Source organism: Macaca mulatta, chromosome 4, assembly GCF_049350105.2.
Source record: "Macaca mulatta isolate MMU2019108-1 chromosome 4, T2T-MMU8v2.0, whole genome shotgun sequence".
NCBI classification, from domain to species: domain Eukaryota; kingdom Metazoa; phylum Chordata; class Mammalia; order Primates; family Cercopithecidae; genus Macaca; species Macaca mulatta.
Window position 1 is genome coordinate 102,102,927 of NC_133409.1, and position 23,020 is coordinate 102,125,946.

At 39.7% G+C, this 23,020-nt stretch overlaps 1 protein-coding gene and 1 long non-coding RNA gene across 32 annotated transcripts in view; one reads left to right on the top strand and one right to left on the bottom strand.

Annotated features, from left to right (window-relative positions):
• Positions 1 to 165: 165 nt before the first annotated feature.
• On the bottom strand, positions 166 to 17,166 carry LOC144340325 (uncharacterized). The gene is made up of 3 exons (XR_013416310.1): positions 16,886 to 17,166; positions 3,550 to 3,627; positions 166 to 333 (listed from the first exon to the last, which is right to left on the bottom strand). It is a non-coding gene; the product is annotated as an uncharacterized LOC144340325 (long non-coding RNA).
• SNAP91 (synaptosome associated protein 91) overlaps positions 16,904 to 23,020 on the top strand; it is a 166,195-nt gene continuing 160,078 nt past the window's right edge. For 14 of the 31 annotated variants that reach the window (XM_015136758.3, XM_077998356.1, XM_077998364.1 and 11 more), the window contains exons 1-2: positions 17,515 to 17,764; positions 18,655 to 18,814. In XM_015136758.3, coding sequence (XP_014992244.1) covers positions 18,685 to 18,814 — 130 coding nt within the window. In that variant the 5' untranslated portion in view covers positions 17,515 to 17,764; positions 18,655 to 18,684. 31 annotated transcript variants of the gene reach the window in all.

Here is a 23,020-nt window from a genome sequence, read left to right on the forward strand (position 1 = left end):
GAGGTTCTCTGAGTTCTTATCCCACAAACCAAACATTGTGTTTCTGTTCATTGCTTCTTTTTAAAATAATTTACTAAAAGCTAATTGTACATTACCTCATTCATTCACAGCCAGGGTCTCTATGTCTTTTGTGTTGATAGCTCCTTAATAAAAATAAATATTTGGTAATAGGACAAGGGTAAATGAGTTTCTTCAGCATATTCCCTCTCTTCCTCTGAGTTCTTGTGGATTCATCTGAATAGTGCCTTTAGAAGACAACACTATCCAATTTCTTTCCCCTAATCCCAAGGTGAAATTCAGATAATGAAAACTTCAGGCTCCCTGGCAACTAATCTAAGCAAAAGAGCTTTGAAAAGTGTATTGAATAAAATAAAATATTTTATTTGTAGCCCCTGCTATAAATAGGAAAATGGCCTTTTCATCTTTTATTGTTGTGGCGGTGGTTTTTAAAAGAAACTACAACTATGTTATTCTCAACATTTTTCACATATTTAAAACTAAATATTCATTTAATATTAATATGTTCTAGTTTTTTTAATTAATGAGTTTTTCAATTGACAAAAATTTGCATACGTTAATCATGATGTTTTGAAATATGTATACATTATGGAATGGCTTAATTGAGCTAAATTAATATTATGTTTTGTAAAATAAATTTTAAGCTGAAAAGAATAATCTTTTCCTTTTAAAAATTACTATTAAGCTCTTATTACTTACCAAGTAAATTTCTTTTTTTTGAGACAGAGTCTTGCTCTGTTGCCCAGGCTGGTGTGCAATGGCACATTCTCAGCTCACTGCAACCTCCACCTCCCGGGTTCAAGCAATTTTCCTGCCTCAGCCTCTCAAATATCTGGGATTACAGGTGCATGCCACCATGCCTAGGTAATTTTTGTATTTTTAGTAGAGACAGGGTTTCACCATGTTGGCCAGGCTGGTCTTAAACTCCTGACCTTGTGATCCACTCGCCTCGGCCTCCCAAAGTGCTGGGATTACAGACATGAGCTACCGTGCCCAGCCAAAAATTTTTATTTATAGTTTGAACCACCAAATTTTTAAATGTGATTTGCAATTTTAAAATTAGGTAAACATATAATATTCTTATATACATGCCTAATTCTTACATCACTTTTTCCTGCAGGACAAAACATAAGCCCACCTAAATATATGTAAGCTAAAACTTACCCTCGACAAATGATAACTGTGATATAAAAATAATTGAACCAAATTGCCAAAATTAAATATTTTAAAGTAGGGCAAAGCAAAGATGATAAGGAAATTAGAAGGCAGTTAAAATGTTGAAACAGTTTGGGATGACCAAGGTATCCCAGCGGAATGAACATTCAAGAGAGCTTATGGAATTCATTTCTCACGACTTCACAAAAAGAAGAGATTCTCCCTATTATAGGATGACTTAAATGGATTGTTGCCAGAAGGCAAGAGGATGTACTGTACTAGATAAACACTCAACAGTCTTTGGCTTTACAGTCCTTTATTCTTACCCAGTCTTTCTATTCATGAGGTCCTGGTATTTCAAACTTGATCATCAACTTATTTCTCTATTTTTCTGTAGTGTAAAAATATGTATTTTTAATGTAGTTTCTAGGCTTTGGTGATATCCAAGTACATTTAAGTCAGTAATTTATTTTACTTGAATAGGACCACATGGAGATTTGGTCCCTCTGGGCACGGTTTGAGGGCCTTCAGTTTCTGCCCCTTTGACAGTGTTAGTTGACATTGGTTAATTTTCTTCTGTTTTTTTTTGTTTTGTTTTGTTTTGTTTTTTGTAAACCCAATAGGACTTAAATGTAGTTAAGATACTTTGAATAAAATAGTCTATACTTAAATTTTTATTTTGTTCAGGCTCCCACAGTAATAAATCCTAAGAGGAAGACAACATCCAGTGATTAAAAATAAATTAGGAAAAGGGACTTATAATTAATATAGAGGACACATACATATCAGAGATGAACATGTTTCAAGACTGAATATGTTCAACACAAATAAAAGATATAAATCTTTTATCTTAAGGGAAAAAGGGGGGAAAAGAAAATGAATCAGAAATCAGAGATGTATACCTGGTGATTTCAATAACAAGCATGCTATATGCTCTCTTTTTACTTGCCTGGTCAATTGTGAGTAAAAAACATTTGCGGGGCTGAGGGTGTGCCACCCTGGAGTGGCACTAAGATCCTTGCAGCCCAGTGTTCTGCTGTCACAGAGCTGACAGGGGTTGCTGTGAGATATTGTGAAAAGCACTATTATAGAAGTGTAAGATATGGGAGTATGGGGGATGGACATCCGACTAGCTTGTGATGGGACGGGGCAGTGGCTGAGGGTCTCAAAGGTCCTGCTTGAATACACTCTGCTGAGGGTGTAGACTTATTCCTGAAGTTAATGAGAATTTCCCGGAGAGTTTTAAACAGAAGAGGAGTGTGATCAGAGCCTCTTTTAGAGAATCCACTTTGGCCACAATGCAGTAGATATACCAGAGGGGAGTGAAAGTGAAAACAGGGACATAAGTTAAGAGGTTTTCCAGGACGGAAACGGTAGACACCTGAGATAAGGCAGAGACAGGTAGAAAGCAAAACAATGAAGAAGGGAACAGGGACCCACTAACAGACTAGCTACTACCTGAAGCACTGCCAGGTACTGTGGCAAAGAGAAAGGTGCTAATTGTGTCGTGACTCTTAAAGCTTCTTCCCAAAAGTGACATATCCTATATCCACTCAGAGTTCATAATCCAATGTCACATGACCATCTCCAACTTCAAGAGGGTAGGGAAGTGGATTTCTACCACATGCCTGGTAGCAGAGAGAACCAAAATGTCTGGAGAAGTGTCTAATAGCTACATTTCCTAGTCTATAATCGTTACCTAAGGAGATTCATTGCCAGTTATATGTGGATTCGTGAGAAGAATACACCCTAAAAGAACTGCCTAAAGACCTTAAGGGTCTTTCAGTCTTGGCCATTTAACTTACTGAAATATTAAGTGCAGTCAGGGAAAAAACACTTTTCACTTTTATTTTCCCACCCTAACCTTGTGTACATTCTCTTTTCTTAGCCCAGCTACATGCCCTTTGGAAGCGTGGTTTAGTCATTCAATAAATACTGAGCATCTACCATGTGGCAGGTATTGGAGACACAGTGACGAACAACGCAGACATCTCACAACATCCCTATGGTCAAGGAGCTTAAGATCTATCAGAAAAATAGAAACTAAGCAAATGATTACATTTTATTTAGTTATGATTGTAATAAGGGATGGTAAGGCAAACATATTGTGCAATGAGAATGTAAGAACAGGGCAAAGTAGAGTAGTCAGCTAGTTGGGAAGTTGGTCAGGTAAAAGTCTGGAGAATGATTACAAGCAGAGAGGAAGAAATGCTTGTGAGAAAGCCAAAAGGTAGGAAAGCCATTGGTACTCACGAGCTAACTGAAATAAATCCAGTACGGCTGAAGCAGAGTAATCAAGAGAAAAAGGCAAGGGGCTAGAGACTGAAGATGAGGTGAGATCACGGAGGTAGTCATAGAACAAATTAAGGAGTTTACATATTACGCCAAATGCTGTAGGAAGTCATTGAAGAGTTTTTGGCAAGAGAATGACATCATCCATATAGACAATGAGGGCTGTTCGGAAGGAAATTTAAAAGAATAATTATTAACGTATTGTACACAAAAGCAGCTCATTCCTTCACCATCTTCTTTACTCAAATGTACCTCTTTCATGAGCACCCACTTTCAACCACCCCCTATTTAAGATCACATCTCCACTCCTCCCACACTAGCCCTCAGATCCTGCTTACTCATTTACAAGAGCATTTACCACTTTCTAATATTTTAGACAATTTTCTTATTAGTTTCTTGTCTATGTTCTCTTGCTAGAATGCTTTTTTCCTAGAAAGTGCCTGGCATATGGGTCTTGAACAAATATTTGATAAATTAATGTCATATCACATTATGATTTAAAGCTGTCTTGTAAGATGATTTATCTGTCAGTGTTTATGGTTTAATATATTTAATTTAAAACAAATATCTCCTACATATATGGCCCTTAGGCAAAGCATATACTGTGATTTAATTCTTATTCTTTTTTTTTTTTTTTCGAGATGGAGTTTCACTCCAGGCTGGAGTGCAATGCTGTGATCTTGGCTCACTGCAGCCTCCGCCTCCCAGGTTCAAGTGATTCTCCTGCCTCAGCCTCCCAAGTAGCTAGGATTACAGGTGCCCGCTACCATGCCTGGCTAATTTTTGTATTTTTAGTAGAGATGGGGTTTCACCATGTTGGCTAGGCTGGTCTTAAACTCCTGACCTCAGGGGATCCACCTGCCTTGGCCTCCCAAAGTGCTGGGATTACAGGCGTGAGCCACTGCGCCTGGCCGATTTAATTCTTAAATATGAAAATTGCTCTTGCAGCAGAAATTCATCACAAGCTTATTAAGGCTTATGGAAAAGTGTTTTTAGTTGGTAAAATATCAAAGCTTTGAGCAAATTTTAGGAAGAAATATTATGAAACATGGTCAAGAATCATGAGTCACAGTGTGACAGATTAGCTCTTTTACAATGTGGCTATATATACCTATCAAAATGTACTACTGTGCTAACAAAATTGTAGTATTTTCACAGCACAGTAGTGATTAACTCTATAAACCTACTTTTGAACAATTATTGTAGCCTTACTTGAAGGTATTTTAAGGACTCATATGCAGTTGGCAAATTATACCTTGTGACAATGCCTAGAATTCCTTGGAGTAAAGCCATCTGATTTGGAAAAAAAAAAAAAAGGCAGGTAGTGTCCTTTTAATTTCTCTATGTATCTGACCTCATACAATCGAGGTTTCTGACTTATTTCAGAAATTAAATTTTCCAAAAAATTAATTTCCATTGCCAATGTTGTTACTACCCATGATTTCACATTCATTCATTTATTAAATTCATTTATTAGGCATATACTAAGTTTTACAATTGTGCTGGATATTGGTCCATTTATTCATTAGCTCACTCATCAAACATATCTGTACTGAGGAGAGGTACAAATTTTAAGAGGTAAAATCAGACAGTTGCATAGTCAGTAAATTCATTCATCTATAAAAATTGAGAGGGCTTAGGTAAATAAAGGAAGACATTTGCTTTTTATAAAAAGAACACATCCTGCCAGGCGCGGTGGCTCACGCCTGTAATCCCAGCACTTTGGGAGGCCGAGACGGGCGGATCATGAGGTCAGGAGATCGAGACCATCCTGGCTAACACGGTGAAACCCCGTCTCTACTAAAAACACAAAAAACTAGCCGGGCGTGATGGCAGCGCCTGTAGTCCCAGCTACCCGGGAGGTTGAGGCAGTAGAATGGCGTGAACCCGGGAGGCGGAGCTTGCAGTGAGCTGAGATCGCGCCACTGCACTCCAGCCTGGGCGACAGAGCGAGACTCCGTCTCAAAAAAAAAAAAAAAAAAAAAGAACACATCCAATTAGCACCAATTTCAAAAGTTATTTTTGCTGTAGTTAATGCTGAAAGCAAGATAAGATTATGATTAAAATTATTTGTGTTAAACATATATAGATATATTAAACCAAATGTAAACACCAAAAAGTAATTATATTATTTGAATTTTATGTTTAACACTATGAAGAAATATGTTTGCATGTTATTAACACTCTACTTTCTAGACCACTTGAAGACAGCTTAAACATGAAACTATAGTGCAAGATAATAAGGCTAAATTGGCAGAATTCTTGCTACCTTCATTTCCTGCCTCTGCACCCTTTGTTAGAAATGGGACTACTTTATTCATACTTGCAGGATCTATGCTATTCCAAGTCAAAACTAAGCCTGATACAAGCCAGGTAGTATTTAAGAATGACATTTAAGTCTTGTTCTAGATTTTTTCTTACCAGCACTCCTCCCACTCAAGTTGGAGTCCTGCCCCTACCCCTAGTTTGCTGACTGGGCTGTGATTCCTCATGGCAGATTTGCCTGACTAACCAACTACTGCCTGCTTGGCTCTCTGCTTGCTATGTCTAACAAACACCAATTATTTTCTGGAATGTTGAATGTTATCTTAGCATATGCAATTTGGGCTTAGGCACCTGCACCTTGAACCCTGGAGGTAGGCTGAGGTCTGCATCTCATTTTTTTCATTTTTCCATAGCTGGCCCCTCCTAAATGAAGCATCAGAGTACATGCTTTCAGCAACAGTTAAAGCAATCTACATATGCTTGTTTATAGTTATAAAAATTAGACATAGATTGTGATAGAATATTTTTCCATACATGTAACAAGATTCAGTACCCCAAGATATCATCCACATTATGATGGTAGCTAAAGTTATTTAATTTCTCAAATGATTCTGCTAATTGCTGTTCTTCTGGAAGTTTCCATATAAGAAGAAACTTGCTAACCGTGGAATGAGTACTTATCTACAGACCAGATTTCAGACAAGTCTGTCAGGTAGCCCTACCCACAGTCGTGACATTTCATCTACTCTGTGGGGCTAAAACACATAGGGCATTATTTAATGATAGGTACTTTGGTTTCCGGAATCAAAGAGGCCAAGATTAAACTGACAAAGTTTTATCCTGAGTCAGTGAAGTATCAAGTTCCAGAGGTATGTGTTCAGCTTTCCAGATGATAGTGACACTTAAAGCTATCATAAATGTCATATAAAGCTTTTGAAATTGTCACTATGGGGAACCAAGTGGCAAAAGACTATCTGGCAATGAGTTCTGTGACTGTGGTCAGTTCCCTGTCATGAAAACGATTCCTTGTACATACAGCTGTATGGGATGAAGCAAATGAGAATAAGGATATGGAAATACCTCCAGGATGGCCAGTTGAAGCTCAGACAACTGCTACTAGAAAAAACACAAGAGATATTTTAAGAACTTAACTGATGCCTAGTAAGTGGCAAGGCTGCTGGGGGATTATAACCCCTGAAAGATGAAGTACTTAAGCAGACATAATTACCTTTAAGGGCTTATAAGCAAGATATTGTGTGTCTGAGGTGGGCTGCAAACAGAGGCAGCCACATAATCCATTACTATAGTTGGAAATCAATCAACTCTCTCTCGCTCTCTCTCTCTCTCTCTCTCTCTCTCTCTCTATATATATATATATATATATATGTATATATATATATATAGTTCAGAATGGACTATGGCTTCCTAATAGAGATCATGTGATAATGGCAATCAATAACATTTCCAAATGCAACCAGCAATAAATCATGCAGCTGCTAAATAATGTCCCTCACTGGATAGCATCAGGCTGAGGGCTAAAACTCCCAACAAAACTTCAAAGAAACAAAAATCAGTATTTGTTACTTCAGTTATATATATGTCTTGAAAATTTTGTGGAGTATTAATAAGAAATACTTTGATATCCCTAATAAACATTGTTGCATAAATACTAAATTTATCAACTTACTTGTGTGATCTATATTTTACTACTTTTGCCCATGAAATGGAAATTTCAGAATTTCATTGTAATGCCAATGTTGGGTTTTTTTTGTTTGTTTGTTTGTTTGTTTTTGAGATGGAGTCTCGCTCTGTTGCCCACACAGGAGTGCAGTGGCACAATCTCAGCTCACTGCAACCTCTGTCTCCCGGGTTCAAGCGATTCTCCTGCCTCAGCCTCAAGAGTAGCTGGGATTACAGGCGCATACCACCATGCCCAGCTAATTTTTGTATTTTGGTAGAGACAGGATTTCACCATGTTGTCCAGGCTGGTCTCAAACTCTTGGTCTCAAGTGATCTGCTCATTTCGGCCTCCCAAAGTGCTGAGATTACAGGCACAATGTCTGTTCTTTTTTATCAGCAAAATAGCGAACTTGACAGGGGCTGTAGAATAAAGTGAGTAACAATGGAAACAAATTGTCTCCCCATATATACCAGATATAAGAAATGCACCATTAACACTGACATGGGTGTCATAAACCAAATGTACATCTCTGATAATGCTCACCTAAAAGCATCTGATACAGGGACTACAAGGATCCAAGCTCATGAGAGACAATGCCAGACAATTTCTTGAGTTTTGTTTATATGAATATGTTTAAAATCATTCACAATGAAAACAGAATTAACCCCGTTTTAGGCTGAATGCGACACAATTTTAAGGTGAAGACATCTGTTAATCAAATCAATAACAGCCATAAATTGGGAGTGCAACAATTAACTCACTCTTAAGTTTCTCCATGGGAAATCGTTGGCACTCTAGCATTATTCTAATTTATTTTCCAACTTAAAAGTGAAAAGTGATTCTCAGCTGAAAACTTTCTCCAAAATAACGTTTTACAAGAAAGAATATTATATAATTTGTTTTATTATGCGTTTATTTGGGGGTTTATTTGGGAACTTTCTGATGTGTGGCTAGCATAATTCAAGTACAGTATTTGAACAAACTGCAAATGTAGTGTCCACTAATTATCTGAACCTCCCACAACAATGTTCTGTGCTATGTATGACTCCTGACTGTCTGAAGCATAAGTCCTTGGACAAAGGAAAGTACTTGAGGCAAATTAAAAAAGAAATTCAATATTGTTAAATGCATTATGCTCTAGAAAGACTAAGGTTGTACTTGTTCTAGCCAAAATTAGTTTAAATAGTAACACAGCAGTTCATTCTCATCTGGTTATACTGAATACCAAATAGCCTAAACTTTCCATTTCTCTTTAATATTATTGTTACTAGAGAAACAGAAATGGTTGACTATAAAGACCTATATATATGTGTATGTGTGTGTGTGTATATATATGTACAATATATCTGTATATATGTACATATATGTATATGTGTGTATATATGCACATATATACATATATGTATATGTACACATATGTATACTTATGTGTGTACATATATACACATACATGAGTGCTTATATATGTACACACATATTTATATACATATATTTATATGCATATAAGTATATAGCTGGGCACGGTGGCTCATGCTTGTAATCCCAGCACTTTGGGAGGCTGAGGTGGGCAGATCACGAGGTCAAGAGATCGAGACGATCCTGGCAAACATGGTGAAACACCATCTCTACTGAAAATACAAAAATTAGCTGGGCATGGTGGCATATGCCCGTAATCCCAAATACTCGGGAGGCTGAGGCAGGAGAATCGCTTGAACCCAGGAGGCGGAGGTTGCAGTGAGCCGAGATCATGCTACTGTACTCCAGCCTGGCGACAGAGCAAGACTCCGTCTAAAACAAAAACAAAAACAACTCACTTATGTTTTGCATGAGAATATTTGAAGTGATCAGTAACGTGTATGTTTTAGATACACAATTTGAAGGAGTATGAGAAATACCAGGTCTTGTCACAGTCCACCGCTGTGCTCCTGGAGCTGCACAAAGGCAAATGCATGTAGCTTCTGTGATACTCGTGCGATGAAGCATCAAGTAAAGTCAGTGTCATTTTCCATAAGCAACTTCAAATATAAAATGAGCTGTAGACAAACAAAAACAGCAACCTAAAATACAGGAGCAAGTTAAAGAATGACAGGAAAACCTGGAGATACACAGTTGAAGGTGAGGCACACTGCTTCGACTCTCCTATGCCCTTGAGTTAGAAGTTTCCTTGGGAAACTTCCTTCTTCAGACAGACTTTCCTGATTAATCTTCTTCTTTCTCAAAGTAAAATCTTCTCACTCCAAAGAATTCTCTTGCAATCATCTTTTTCAATTAAAAAAAAAAGGAAATAACAAAATGCCGTTCATAACACTATTGCTGTACAACATCTATTTGCACACGTAGATATGTTTTATTTTATTTTATCATTATTATTTTTGAGACGGAGTCTTGCTCTGTTGCCTGGGCTGGAGTGCAATGACACGATCTTGGCTCACTGCAACTTCCACCTCCTAGGTTCAAGAGATTGTCCTGCCTCAGCCTCCCGAGTAGCTGGGATTACAGCTACCACACCCGGCTAATTTTTTTTTGAATTTTTAGTAGAGACGGTGTTTCGCCATGTTGGCCAGCCCGGTGTCGAACTCCTGATCTCAGGTGATCTGCCCACCTGGGCCTCCCAAAGTGCTAGAATTACACGTATGAACCACCACGCCCAGCTGTATATATGTTTTCTACTCTCGTTTCCTGAAACTAATAGAAGCTTGATCCTCTCCATGATAATATTGAAGTAATCTGATTTCACATCTCTGGAGCTAGGAAAATTATTAATTTATTTTCTCACTTTAAAGATGATACTAGTAAAACAATATTTCAATCAGAGAACTATATACACTTGAGTTGTAGTTCCAAATAATAAAATAAAAATCAAAATATAGTAATAATAAAATCAGTCTATCAACAATTACAGAGTATTATCAGTCATTTTTATTGGCTTTTATTGCATGCCAAACACTGTGCTACTGGCTTTATTTGCATTACGTCATTTGATAGTAACAGCAATCCTTTGAGGTGGATATTATGGATGAAGCACATTTTACAGATAAGGAAACTCATCCTTAAAGGCTACAAACCTTGCCCAAAGTCACACAGCTAGTAAGGACCAATGCTAGGGAATCAAACCAGGGCTTGTTTACTTCTATAACCTAAGATATTAGCCACCATCCTTCTAGCCCATAAATTTTAAAAAGAAGGATTGTTTTTGACTGAATAATTAATTAGTATGAAATAAATCTAACATCATACTGTTATACCTTTATCAGAAGCAATGAATGCAGTGGAAAGAACACTGGATTGGATGTTCAACAATGAAGTTTAGGATTGGTTATGCTGTTATCTCACCATGTGTGATGAAGAGAAAGTCACTTAAACTCTCTAGTTTTAAATTTCCTCATATATAAAAAGAAGGGACTAAAATAGAGGCTTTGGGAAAGATTTGCAGATCATGTACAGCTTGACCACAATCTTGTAGGAATTCACTTGTGATATGGTTTGGCTGTGTTCTCACTCAAACCTCATCTTGAATTGTAGTTCCCATAATCCCCATGTATTGTGGGAGGGACCCGGTGGGAGGTAACCGAATCATGGAGATGGTTGTCCCCATGCTCTTCTCGTGATACTGAGTAAGTTTTCATGAGATCTGATGGTTTTATAGGGGGCTTTCCCCTTTGCTCAGCTCTCATACTTCTTTTCCTGCTGCCATGTGGAGAACGACGTATTTGCTTCCCCTTCTGCCACGACTGTAAGTTTTCTGAGACCTCCCAGTCATGCTGAACTGTGAGTCAATTAGACCTCTTTCCTTTATAAATTACCCAGTCTTGGGTATGTCTTTATTAGCAGCATGCGAACAGACTAATATGACTTGCTACATAATAAAGAATATTTCAACTGGAGGAAATAATTCAACGTGTTATTTTAATTTATGTTGAAGTAATTTTCTGATGAATGAATGTTATGTGAATCACTTAACTTCTTACTTCAATGAATCTTATATGAAAGACTTAATTTTATACCTCTCAGAGATTTCTGCGGATTCTTCACAAAGGTTTACTTTTGTATGTCACTGTGGTAGTTAGTCCCCCAATAAATCTCCTCCCCTTGTATCTGAGCTGTCTCTGTAACTTGCTTTTGATCAATAGAATACAACAAACTGAAGCTTGGTGGTTAGGTCATAAGAAACCTTATAGTCTCCACCTATGTTTCTTAGAACATTCCAACTTGGGATGTTTCCTCTTGGAAGCCAGACACCATGTAAGAAATGTGTTTAACCTGAACCACTCTGCATGAGTAGCCCAAACACATAGAGATGCCCTGTGTAGGTGCTCTGGTCAAAACCCCAGCCCAGCTCTCATTTAAACAGCCAGTTTCATCTGCCAGATGTCAAAGTGCATAAGCCATGTCGGGTAGCCCAGAGGAGAATTCCAGTGACTACAGACCAGCTGTCACCTGACTGCAACTATATAAAAGACTTCAAAGGAGAACTACCCAGTAGAGTCCTATTCACTCACAAAATTGTGAGAAAGAATAAAAATTTGCTGTTGTATGCCACAAAGTTTGTTATACAACAATTGACAATAGATTTAAAACTGGGAGACAAATGAAAATAACATACTTAAATTGTTTTTATGCCATTAGGCATGTAAAATGTACATGTTCCTTTTATCATGCCAGTTGCCATGATGAATTCATTTCTAACCTGAATTTTAGGCAAAACAAAACTTAGTAAATATGTTTGTTCTGGCTTGGAATATACTTCATTAACTGTATTTCTTAAGAAACTTGAATGGTTTCATGTATGAATGTTATACTTCCCTAAGATGATCAAGTTGTTTGAATCTCAATCTCACTGATATTTTGTGCAACCTACAATTTTTTCTTGCTACACTAGGGTGTTCATCAGTTTTATGGTCTTTTTCATTTCTTGTCTTATAAAAGAGAAGCAAGCTTTTTGTCTCTCCTCAAGTGCATTCAGGATATGAAAATTTGCTTTTTGTTGTGAATTGCTTTTGAGTTTGGGTGACGACGTCACATTTGTGTGTAGGAGTGGATATATACCAGGGTGATTATTCTTGAACCAATATGTTTTTTTCTACTTTGACAGAAAAGCATTCCTGGAATGAAATTCACCCTATAGTTTTACCTTGAGAATATTTTAGATTTAGGAGAAAGGTATAAATTTTCTAATTTCACCTCAGGTTGTTATCTGAGGCAAGCTTTATCTTCAGCTTTATTTCTCTCTGTTTCTTGTACATGCGTTGTATCTTACAAACAAACTGAAATCAAGAACTTGAAGACACTTGCCCTCATGCTGAAATAAATTGTTGGTCTACGTGTAATTATTGTTGGCTTGATTTTTCTATGTTAAATCTGATACTCAGAAGAAAACATGTGTATTACAACAAAGACTTAGCTGGGTATGGTGGTTCACACCTGTAATCCCAGTGCTTTAGGAAGTCAAGGCAGGAGTATCACTTAAGGCCAGGAGTTCAAGACCAGCCTGGGCAATAAAATGAGACCCTGTCTATACAAAAAGTAAATAAATAAATAAATAAATCAGAGACTTAGAAAAAAATCTATTTAGTAGTATATATACATTTATGTATATTGGCCCAGAAAACAAATTCAATTTTTTTTTTTTTTTTTTTTGAGACGGAGCCTCACTCTGTCGCCTAGGATGGTGTGCAGTGGCATGATCTCAGCTCGCTGCAACCTCTTGAAGTGATTCTTGGGCCTCAGCCTCCCCAGAACCTGGGACTACAGGCATGCGCCACCATGCCCGGCTAATTTTTTGTATTTTTAGTAGAGACAGGGTTTCACCATGTTGGCCATGCTAGTCTCAAACTCCTGACCTCAAGTGATCTACCGGTCTTGGCCTCTCAAAGTGCTGGGATTACAGGAATGAACCACCGCACCAGCCTCAATGTGTATTTTTAAAAAACAGTTTGGGATGTTTATTATAATTACCCTATTTTCTGACCACTGAGATCAAAGATGTTTCAACTTGTAAAACATTAAATGTCAATTCTTATTCTTGCCTAAGATTTATTGAATATCATTTATTATGTGCCTGCGCCTTCAAAGAGAACATGTCAACAAATAATTTTTTATCTCAATATATTTCTTTCTTTTAGTCTATTTTCTTTCTTTCACTTTAGTATATAACATTCATGGATGTAACTAGATTTTCCAGGCTGTAAGAAGCCAGCATCTCCAAATCTTGCCACTGAAAATATTCTACTATTTTCAAAGCTCATTAAAATCTTCCAAAACAACCCACATTTCATACATTGGTTCCATCCTTGACATTATTCATTGATTTGTATATGATACTTCTATAGTTGAGGGATTTTCAAACATTCTGCTAACACTAGGTCAGGATGTTTATGTGTGGGATATTCTCTCATGCATAGTACCAGAGACATGGGTAGCATACCAAGAATAAGCTCTGGCTTCAAATACTTCCCAGTGTATTGTATGTAACTGCAACTATTATAGGACTGACTTTGAACCCATTCCAATCTATTTTGAAAAATAAATCATTCACAGATTGTATTATTTTAATTATTATTGGAAACATGTTATTTGCTCAAAACTTAACTAATAGCAACGTATGTGACATGACATCATTATTGCACTGTTGTAAAAGCATTATTTTATACTACTTCCTCATTTTATGTAAATTGTCCAACTTATTGCACAATGTTGTTTATAACATTCTCTTATTTTTTAATGTCCATAGAATTGATTTCTCCTTTCACTCCTAACATTGGAAATTTGTGCTATCTTATTTTTCCTTGCTCAATCTGGCTAGGGGGGTTATCCATTTTGTGATCTTTTTCAAAAAATGGCTTTTGGTTTAATTGATTTTATCTATTATTTGTCATTTTCTCTTTCATTGATTTGTACTCTTTATTACTTCCTTCTTTCTGCTCATGTTGAATTCAATTTGTTCTTTTTCTAGTGCCTTAAGGTTGAAACTCAAATAAATATTTTTAGATCTTTCTTCATCCCTAAACATTTTAATGCTATAAACTTGCCTCTAATCAGTGCTTTGCCTGCAACCCACAAATTTTGATATGTGGGATTTTCATTATTATTTAGTTCAAATAAATTCCCAATTTTCCTTATGAGAAAATTAGACCCATGGGTTATTTACAATGTGCTAATTATCAGATATTTGGAGATTTCTATATATCTATCTGTTACTGATTTTTAGTTAAATTCCACTGTGGTGAGAGAACATAATATGTATGATTATAATCTTTTAACAATTAAAATACTAAGCTTCATGGCTTAGTATCAGTCAGTATGGTCAATCCTGGTGAATGTTCCACGCACACTTGAAGAAAGTATTCCACCACTGTTGGGTGGACTATTTTATAAATGTCAGTTAGGTCAAATTGGTCTGCAGGGCTACTTCTTTTTTTTTTTTTTTGAGACAGAGTCTTGCTCTGTCGCCCAGGCTGGAGTGCAGCGGCGCTGCAAGCTCCGCCTCCCGGGTTCAAGGCATTCTCCTGCCTTAGATTCCCGAGTAACTGGGGCTACAGGCACCCGCCACCACGCCAGGCTAATATTTTTTTTTTATTTTTATTTTTTGTATTTTTAGTAGAAACGGGGTTTCATCGTGTTAGCCAGGATGGTCTGGATCTCCTAACCTCGTGATCCGCCTGGCTGGCTCGGCCTCCCAAAGTGCTGGGATTACAAGCATGAGTCACCGTGCCCGGCCTACAGGGCTATTTCAAGTCACCTATACCCTTACAGGTTTCCTGTCTACTTGTCCTATTTATTACACAGAGAAAAGTTCTGAAATCCTCAAGTATAATTGTAGATTTGCCTACTTCTCCTTTTAATGCTATTAGGTTTTGCTTCATCCTATTTTGAAGCTCTGTTCTTAGCTATATAAACATGTAGAATTGTTCCATGCTCTTAATGAATTTTTCATTATGAAATGTGCCTGCTGGGCGGGCGCGGTGGCTCAAGCCTGTAATCCCAGCACTTTGGGAGGCCGAGACGGGCGGATCACGAGGTCACAAGATCAAGACCATCCTGGCTAACACGGTGAAACCCCGTCTCTACTAAAAAAAAAAAAATACAAAAAACTAGCCGGGCGAGGTGGCGGGCGCCTGTAGTCCCAGCTACTCGGGAGGCTGAGGCAGGAGAATGGCGTGAACCCAGGAGGCGGAGCTTGCAGTGAGCTGAGATCCGGCCACTGCACTCCAGTCTGAGCCACAGAGTCAGACTCCGTCTCAAAAAAAAAAAAAAAAAAAAGAAAAAACAAAAAAAGAAAAAAAAAAGAAATGTGCCTGTTTATTGCTATTAATATTGCTTATTGTAAAACTTACTTTGATATTAATATCGCCACTCCAACTCTATCAGATTATATTGAGGTATAATTAAAATACAACAAAATGCATCAATTTTAAGTGTACAAATTGATGAGTTTTGAGAAATACATGCAGTTGTATAATCATCACCGTCATGATACAAAATACTTCCATCTCTCCAAAAAGTTTCCTTCTACCCCTTTGCAGGCCCCTCCCTCAATGCCACCATCACCTGACTTGGCACCTGGTATGTTTTCTGTTTCTATAGTTTTGATTTTTCCAGAATGTCACATAAATGAAATCAAAATAATAAGTAGATTTTTTGATTGAGCTTCTTTCCTTTCATCTAATGCATTTGAGATTCATGAATGGTATTAGTTTGTTTCTTGTTATTGCTAAGTAGTATTCCATTATGTGGATATACCATGTCTTGTTTATTCATTTGCTAGTAGAATAACATTTGGCTTTCCTCCAGTCTGGGACCATTATATTAAGCTGCTATAAAACTGGAGTATAAGTTTTTTGTTGTTGTTGTTGTTGTTTTTTAAATAGAATTGCGTTATTTCCCCCGTAAATACAGTAAAACTAGTATTTGAGACAATGGTGCTCTTAAGCTGTCTCTCTTTAGTCATTAAGCTTCCAATTAGTGCTAGAATCATTCTCAACAGTCAGGAAATCATGACTGCATACTGAACACTGAACCAGGTGAAAGAGAGGAATATATAACAAAACCTTGAGATTGATAGGTATCCATACATGGCTTCAAGGCTGAGCAGAAGCCACCAGAAGCCAGGGGGAAAAATGCCAGGAAAGTTCACAAATATAGTTTTGATCTTCATGCTACTGTGAGAATTAAAAAAAAAAAGTTGAACATAAATAACAACCTTTGAAAATGTCAACATGTGAAGCTATTAACCAACTCCACATCCCTGTTTAGAAATTCCTGCTTACTATTCAAGTATACACTTGATATTCAATTGACGGATGTTCCAACACTATATTCAACTGGCAGAATTACTTTTAAAGGGTACGAAGGGTTTATCCTTATGCACTCAAATGATTACTGTCGAAGGTAACCTGGGACTCGATTAATGGCTGTTAATTATTCGCCCTTCAGCAGACCTCAGTATCCCTTTAAGACTAAAGTGGCTAGAATTACCGGCCCACCCGGGCTCCCAGTTGTAACTGAGACAAGCGGAGGAGCCTGAGGAGCTGAAGACGCACAGGTAACGGTCGCGGATGGCCGGCAGGATCTGACATTTAAAATCACCCTGCTCATCTGGGCCTGGGCGCCTTTGACAGGCGGGCGTGTCAGCGACAGTGTGGGGGAGAAGGGGCTGGGCTTCGCCAGGCAGCGCGCGACGACGCCCTTGCCTTGGCCTTCACCGAGTAGAACCCGAGAAGCCCACTCGCCTGGCTTGGCCAACGCCCCCACCGCCCAGGGCGCCCCCAGCAGTAGGCGGGCAGGTGTGCGCGGTGCGCGCTCCCAGTGCGTGCCGGGTGCGGAGCCAGCATCGGCGGGGCGGCCAGGAGCCCAGCGGAGAGCGGCGAGCTGGGTGGGTGTCGGCCTCCTCGCCTCCCCGCCTCCTTCTTCTCCCCTCCCGCTTGCCGGGGATGCTTGCGCGAGGCGCCCCCTCGCCTTTAAGCTCCCAGCCCCGGGGGGCGGTGTGTGTGAGTAGCTGGGAGGGGGCCGCGAGGCACTCCGCCGAGGGCTCGTCCGGGTTTGTCCGCCGCCGTCACCTGACTCGTCGGAGGAGCCACAGCTGAGGTGGGGGCGGGGATGGGGACGCAGCTTGGAGCGCTAGAGAGACGCGGCGGCGCTTGCAGAAGAGGCGGCGGCGGGCGGGTACTGGCTTCTGGGGCCAGGGGCGGCGGGTGTCGGGACCGCGGAGCTGAGGAGCGGGGCCCGGCCAGGGCTGGAGACTTTGCGCCCAGGGGCACCGGGTCTGCGCGCGGTCGCACACACCCACCAGCGCGGCTTCCCTCAGCTGCCCGGGCTCCGCTCATCCTGCGGCGGGCGGCGCCGCTCAGGGGCGGGGTGAGTACCCGCGGCCGTACTCGGCCCCCTCCCCGCGCCAGGGCCGCGCGGGGATCCACAGAGGATAATCCCAGGGTACGGAGAAGGGCAGCGGCCGGGTGACAGCTCCGCGGAGCGCTCCAGGGCGGGCGGGGGGGCTGGGCTGCGCTGTCAGCCCGGCTCCGCTCCAAATCCGGGAAGGGTGAGGTGCCCCAAGACTCCGGCGCCTCCGCAGCGCTCCCGGGCGGCCCCTGCGGCAGGAATTTGGAGACCGGGGGGGAAGGGGCCCGGGCTATCGGCCTCGGCGAGGCTTTGGAGCCGGCGGCGGGGAAGGAAGGGGAAGCGAGGGCATAACATGGCGCAATGCTAGGATAATCTCCTTCGCGACTGAGGGAGGACGAGCCCTTTGCTGCAGCAGCGCGAGGAGGAGGAGGGAGGCAGCCAGGGGTTGGGTAGCCGATGCATTCCCCGAAGCCTGCAGGCTGCTAGGAGGAAAGTCTGCGAAGGTGGGAGGTGGGCACCGGTGGGTGCGGCGCCCAGGGAATAACCCGGACGCACGTCGTGGCTAGCGCAGCACCCGCGTGTCAGGTTGCGGGGAAAGTGCTGATTGACAGGGGGGTCCCCAGGGGGCGAGTCTGGTCCTGTGTGGGGGTTGGGGGAGAATGGGGACGGTGTCACGATGCTGAGACTGGAGCCCACGCTGGGGTTCCGTGACTGCCCCACTCACGGCCAAGACTCCCTGGACCGCATCGCAGGAGCGGGGCTTGGCGCGTTGCTGGCTCCAAGAGGTGGTGCCAGGGTGGGGATGGAGGAGGAGAGAGCCGCCGCGCGGCTGGAGGAGGCAAGGCCTGGGTGCTTGGAGGGGAGGGTCTGCGGATTAAAGCCGGACCGTCTCCCCTTGTTTCCTGCAGAAGAGGAGGTGGTAGACGCGACCAGAGAAGATGTCGGGCCAAACGCTCACGGATCGGATCGCCGCCGCTCAGTACAGCGTGACAGGCTCTGCTGTAGCGAGAGCGGTCTGCAAAGCCACTACTCATGAAGTGATGGGCCCCAAGAAAAAGCACCTGGACTGTAAGCATCTCTTTATATAAGAGGGACATGCGCACGGCAGAGGCGCCTGGGATGCTGGTGGTGCGGCCTGTGCTCTTGGTCGATAATGCTGCGGCCTCTGATATTCCCAGCCAGGTTGCCCCTGAGCTGAAATTCTCCAGCTGTGGAGGTGTTCCCTTGGGTTAGTCCTGAAACCTTGTCTTGTGAGCCATTTTTTCCTCTTATTTAACTCCAAGGTCTTGGTGAAGGGGGAAAAATACACACACACACATTATGTGTATATACACACACACACACAGATTGTACACTCTGAATTAGATGTTTTGCACCTTTTTTTCTTTCTCCACCCACCCTCCCTTCTCCAAATTAGAGGAAATTAGAGGTTGCACAGTCAAAAAAAAAAAAGATGAATTTATGGAAGGTCAAACTTGTCACCCTAGTTCTTTCCTAAATACATTTCAGATAATTCTAAGATAGTATCATCTTTTTCAGTGTTGCTCCTGAGGATTTTTTTTGTGAGAGAGTGTGTGTATGTGTGTATGTTACCATACCAAACAAATGAATTCAAGATACTGAATGAGGAAATTGGACTTAATAGCTATGGCAATTTCATTTTACACATTCTGGTACATTTTGTCCCATTCTCAGAAAATGCTGGGTGAGATGACTATGCTATGGTCACAAAATGGATGTACTTCCCCAGCATCTGAGATGGTGCAATTTTAGATGGAAACATTTAATTCTTAATGTTGTTTTTGTAACTGGTTATTTGATGGAAAAGGCTTTATTCTACTCTGGAATCTGTACATTTCTGAAATACCTTAATTAACAGTAAATCTTTCGTCATTGAAGGATAAACAGAGGCACTTAGAAAAGAAAAAGGCTTTCACCTGCTTTGGGTGGTGAGGCTCCTCATAAGTCAGGCTATATGAGTGTATGTTCAGCAGTTGCTATTTAGTTCTCTTGACCTGCTTAGGATCTTCTGTTCTATTGTGATGTTTTTGGTAAAGGTCAGTGTTGGCATGAGAGACACAGGTATGGCCATAACCATTTCCTCAGCTGGCTTCCTTTGCTCATCTTCTGGGTTTTTTTGGCCTGAGGTCTTTTCCCTACTATCTCCTTTGTGCAGCTGAGAAAGTGGTACCAGTGTCAGAATTCACTCTCGCCCTGTTATCTGCATAAGTCAAGCTTGGTGGAGCTTACAACTGGACGTTGTAAGAGTTGGTCTAGCCTTCTGAACCTGTTGTCTCATAGAATTGAATAATTTTGTTTCTAGAAGCTGATCTGAGGAGAAAGTACCATTATGCCTTTCCCAAGGGAATGTTTAACAAAATTTGTTGATTACAGTATTATATGTTATATGTGCAGTACAAGATGAAAGAGGCCACCAGGGCCAGGGCACCTAACAGAAGTGGAAATTGTAAATTTATGACCAGCTCACTTTGCTGCAGCATGCTGAATCATTTAGCCATTTTCCCATCAGTTTCCCCAACTCTAGAAGGATGATTCATGTCTTAAAGGTGTGTATCAGTCTAGAAAATCCTCATAATAAAAAGGTATAGGTTATGAATTTGCTACATGCTGGTCTATAATGAAAATGATAAATCAGTATACTGATATATTTCAGAGAACATTCACAGGTTTGAACAGTTCATTAAAACATCATTCAGATAAAGACCGACTTCTCCAGATCTAAATATTTAGTCACATTAGTATTTTAGTGGAAAAGTCTTTTGAAAATTTTGAAGGTAGGAGGTTTTCCAATATGATTTCTAAGATGTGGAAAATAGGGGGAAGAGATTCCATGTTATAAAAGAAAGCAGCTGAAATAGGAACTGGTGTTGAATTAATAATATGAATGGTCGTAAGAGCTGAACATTTATTGAGCAGTTACTATATAGCAGGCACTGAGCTTTATATTATTAATCTTTCACCACTTAATGGGTTCAGGGAGGGTAATTAACTTTCATGGCTTTTTTTTTTTTTTTTTCTTTGTGTGATGGAGTCTCGCTCTGTCACCCAGGCTGGAGTGCAGTGGTGCATTGTCGGCCCACTGCAGCCTCCCGGGTTTGAGTAATTCTCCTGCCTCAGCCTCCTGAGTCGCTGGGACTTACAGGCGTGTACCACCACACCTGGCTAATTCTTGTGTGTTTTTTTAGTAGAGATGGGGTTTCTTCATGTTGGCCAGGCTGGTCTTGAACTCTTTCCCTCAGGTTATGCACCCACCTTGGCCTCCCAAAGTGCTGTGATTACAGGAGTGAGCCACCACTTCCCCTGGCCAAACTTGCATAGCTTTTAACCAGTGCACTTAACTGCCATCTGTAGTTCAGTAATATACTCTATTGAGAGAGGAGAGAAAATGAACCATATTAACCTAAATGGTCTAATCTCAAAACACTCACCTTGCTTGGATAGCTTTCTGTGGAATTGAGCATGAAAATCTGCATACATATTGCAGTCTTTATAATATGCATGAAAAAATTTTAATTCTGTCATGAAAAAAATTGAATGAAAAAATTTTAATTCTGTTGCGTAAAACAATGACCAAAATCCAAGCACTGAGGAGTATTGCTTAGTGGTTTTTCTTTTTAATGTTTTGCTTTTCTAGTAAGTCATAAAATAAAACATCTACTTAAAACCAACTTTTGGGTGGAATTTGGAGACATAGGTATCACATTATTAATATGTACTATTCTAAGAAAAGATGATATGGAAAACCTGAATATATATGTTACATGCATTATTAAGAGGACATCTTTGCTCAGAATTCTTTGTGAAGTTCCTTTAAAAAAACAGTAAACTATCTCAGTAATTTATTCACAGGTTTTCAGTAAACACCAGTTATAAAAGTGAGTTGTTATTAAAACGTGCAAACACATAATTAAGTTTCTCTATAGGCACTGAAGCATTCTCAAGTAGTTGGTGTTTTAGTTCTGAAAATATTAAATACTGGTTTGGAGAAAAAGAGCACAAAATGTCGAGTGTGGGGATTTGAAACAAAAACAATTCCAATTTATTATTAGTTTGGTTTGTGTATAACTTTTTAGTTTGGAGTTTAGATTGGAAGATCGTTAAAATAGATTTATGGTTCTGTCATTTTTTTTTTAGAGGTATTGGATTAATTGGGCTCAAAATCCTTATGAAATATGAATTTAATATTAAGGTACTGGTTTAAATGATAAATTCTTTTCTCTTTAGGTTGATAGGCCAAGAAAACTATTGTTGTTAATTATGGTGACTTATAAAATGATTCTTAAAGATATATGATTTATACACTTGAAGAAATGACTTGTTAACATCTGAGGGCAGAATTATATATGGTGAAAAGGTTGAGATGAAGAAGCTCTGTACATTTATTCCCAGATTTTTTTTCTTTTTTCAGTGACAGCACTTAACAATCTAAGTAAGGATTATATGTTTTATGATACTTTTGGATTATGTAAAACTTTCATTCCATACTCGACTATAATAATGTTGCCCTTTGTATGTGAAAATTAAATACCTAATCAATATTGGTTTGACATTAACTTTTCTGGGTCCACCTATACATCCTCGCCTCCTTTCCCTTGTAACTTGTTGTACCTATTTGCTAGCATATAAAACATCCAGGAGTCAATGAGTATTTACCTTCTTAGTTACATCTGTTTGACACTTCAGTGTTGTTTGTTTTTTCTGTTTTGTGTGTGATGCCCTAAAGGATAGCCCAAGTCAAATAATAAAGTAAAAAGATTAGGTAGTAATAGGAACCCAGTGTGTACCCGGTATTATGTCAAGGCTAAACAATAAAATAGAGTTGGTCCAAAGTAACATCTGCAGCGGTAAATTTGGAAAGTTTTGCAGCCCTGCTATATGATTCATTTCAGTTAATAGTGCTTATGAATGATTTCTATATATGCTACATTGTTAAAGTATCCTATTTATGATTATCAGAATTCAAACCTAGACATTACTGTTAACATCAAAACAAACCTTATGAAAAGCCAATTTGGTTTTCAGTAATCCTATTTTTTCCGTATTAAACACTTGAAGCTATTTAGTAATGAGCTTATCCCACATGAAAAGTAAGAGCTTCACGTTCTGAATCTGATGTTTGAGAGATACTAGAATTTTACTAACAATTCTGTTCATCCCAAATTACAAAAAAGAAAAAGATTATGTTTCTTATAAGACTATCTGGTAAAGGTAGTAGGAGATATGGACTGATTTTTGATTGAAGACAAATACTAG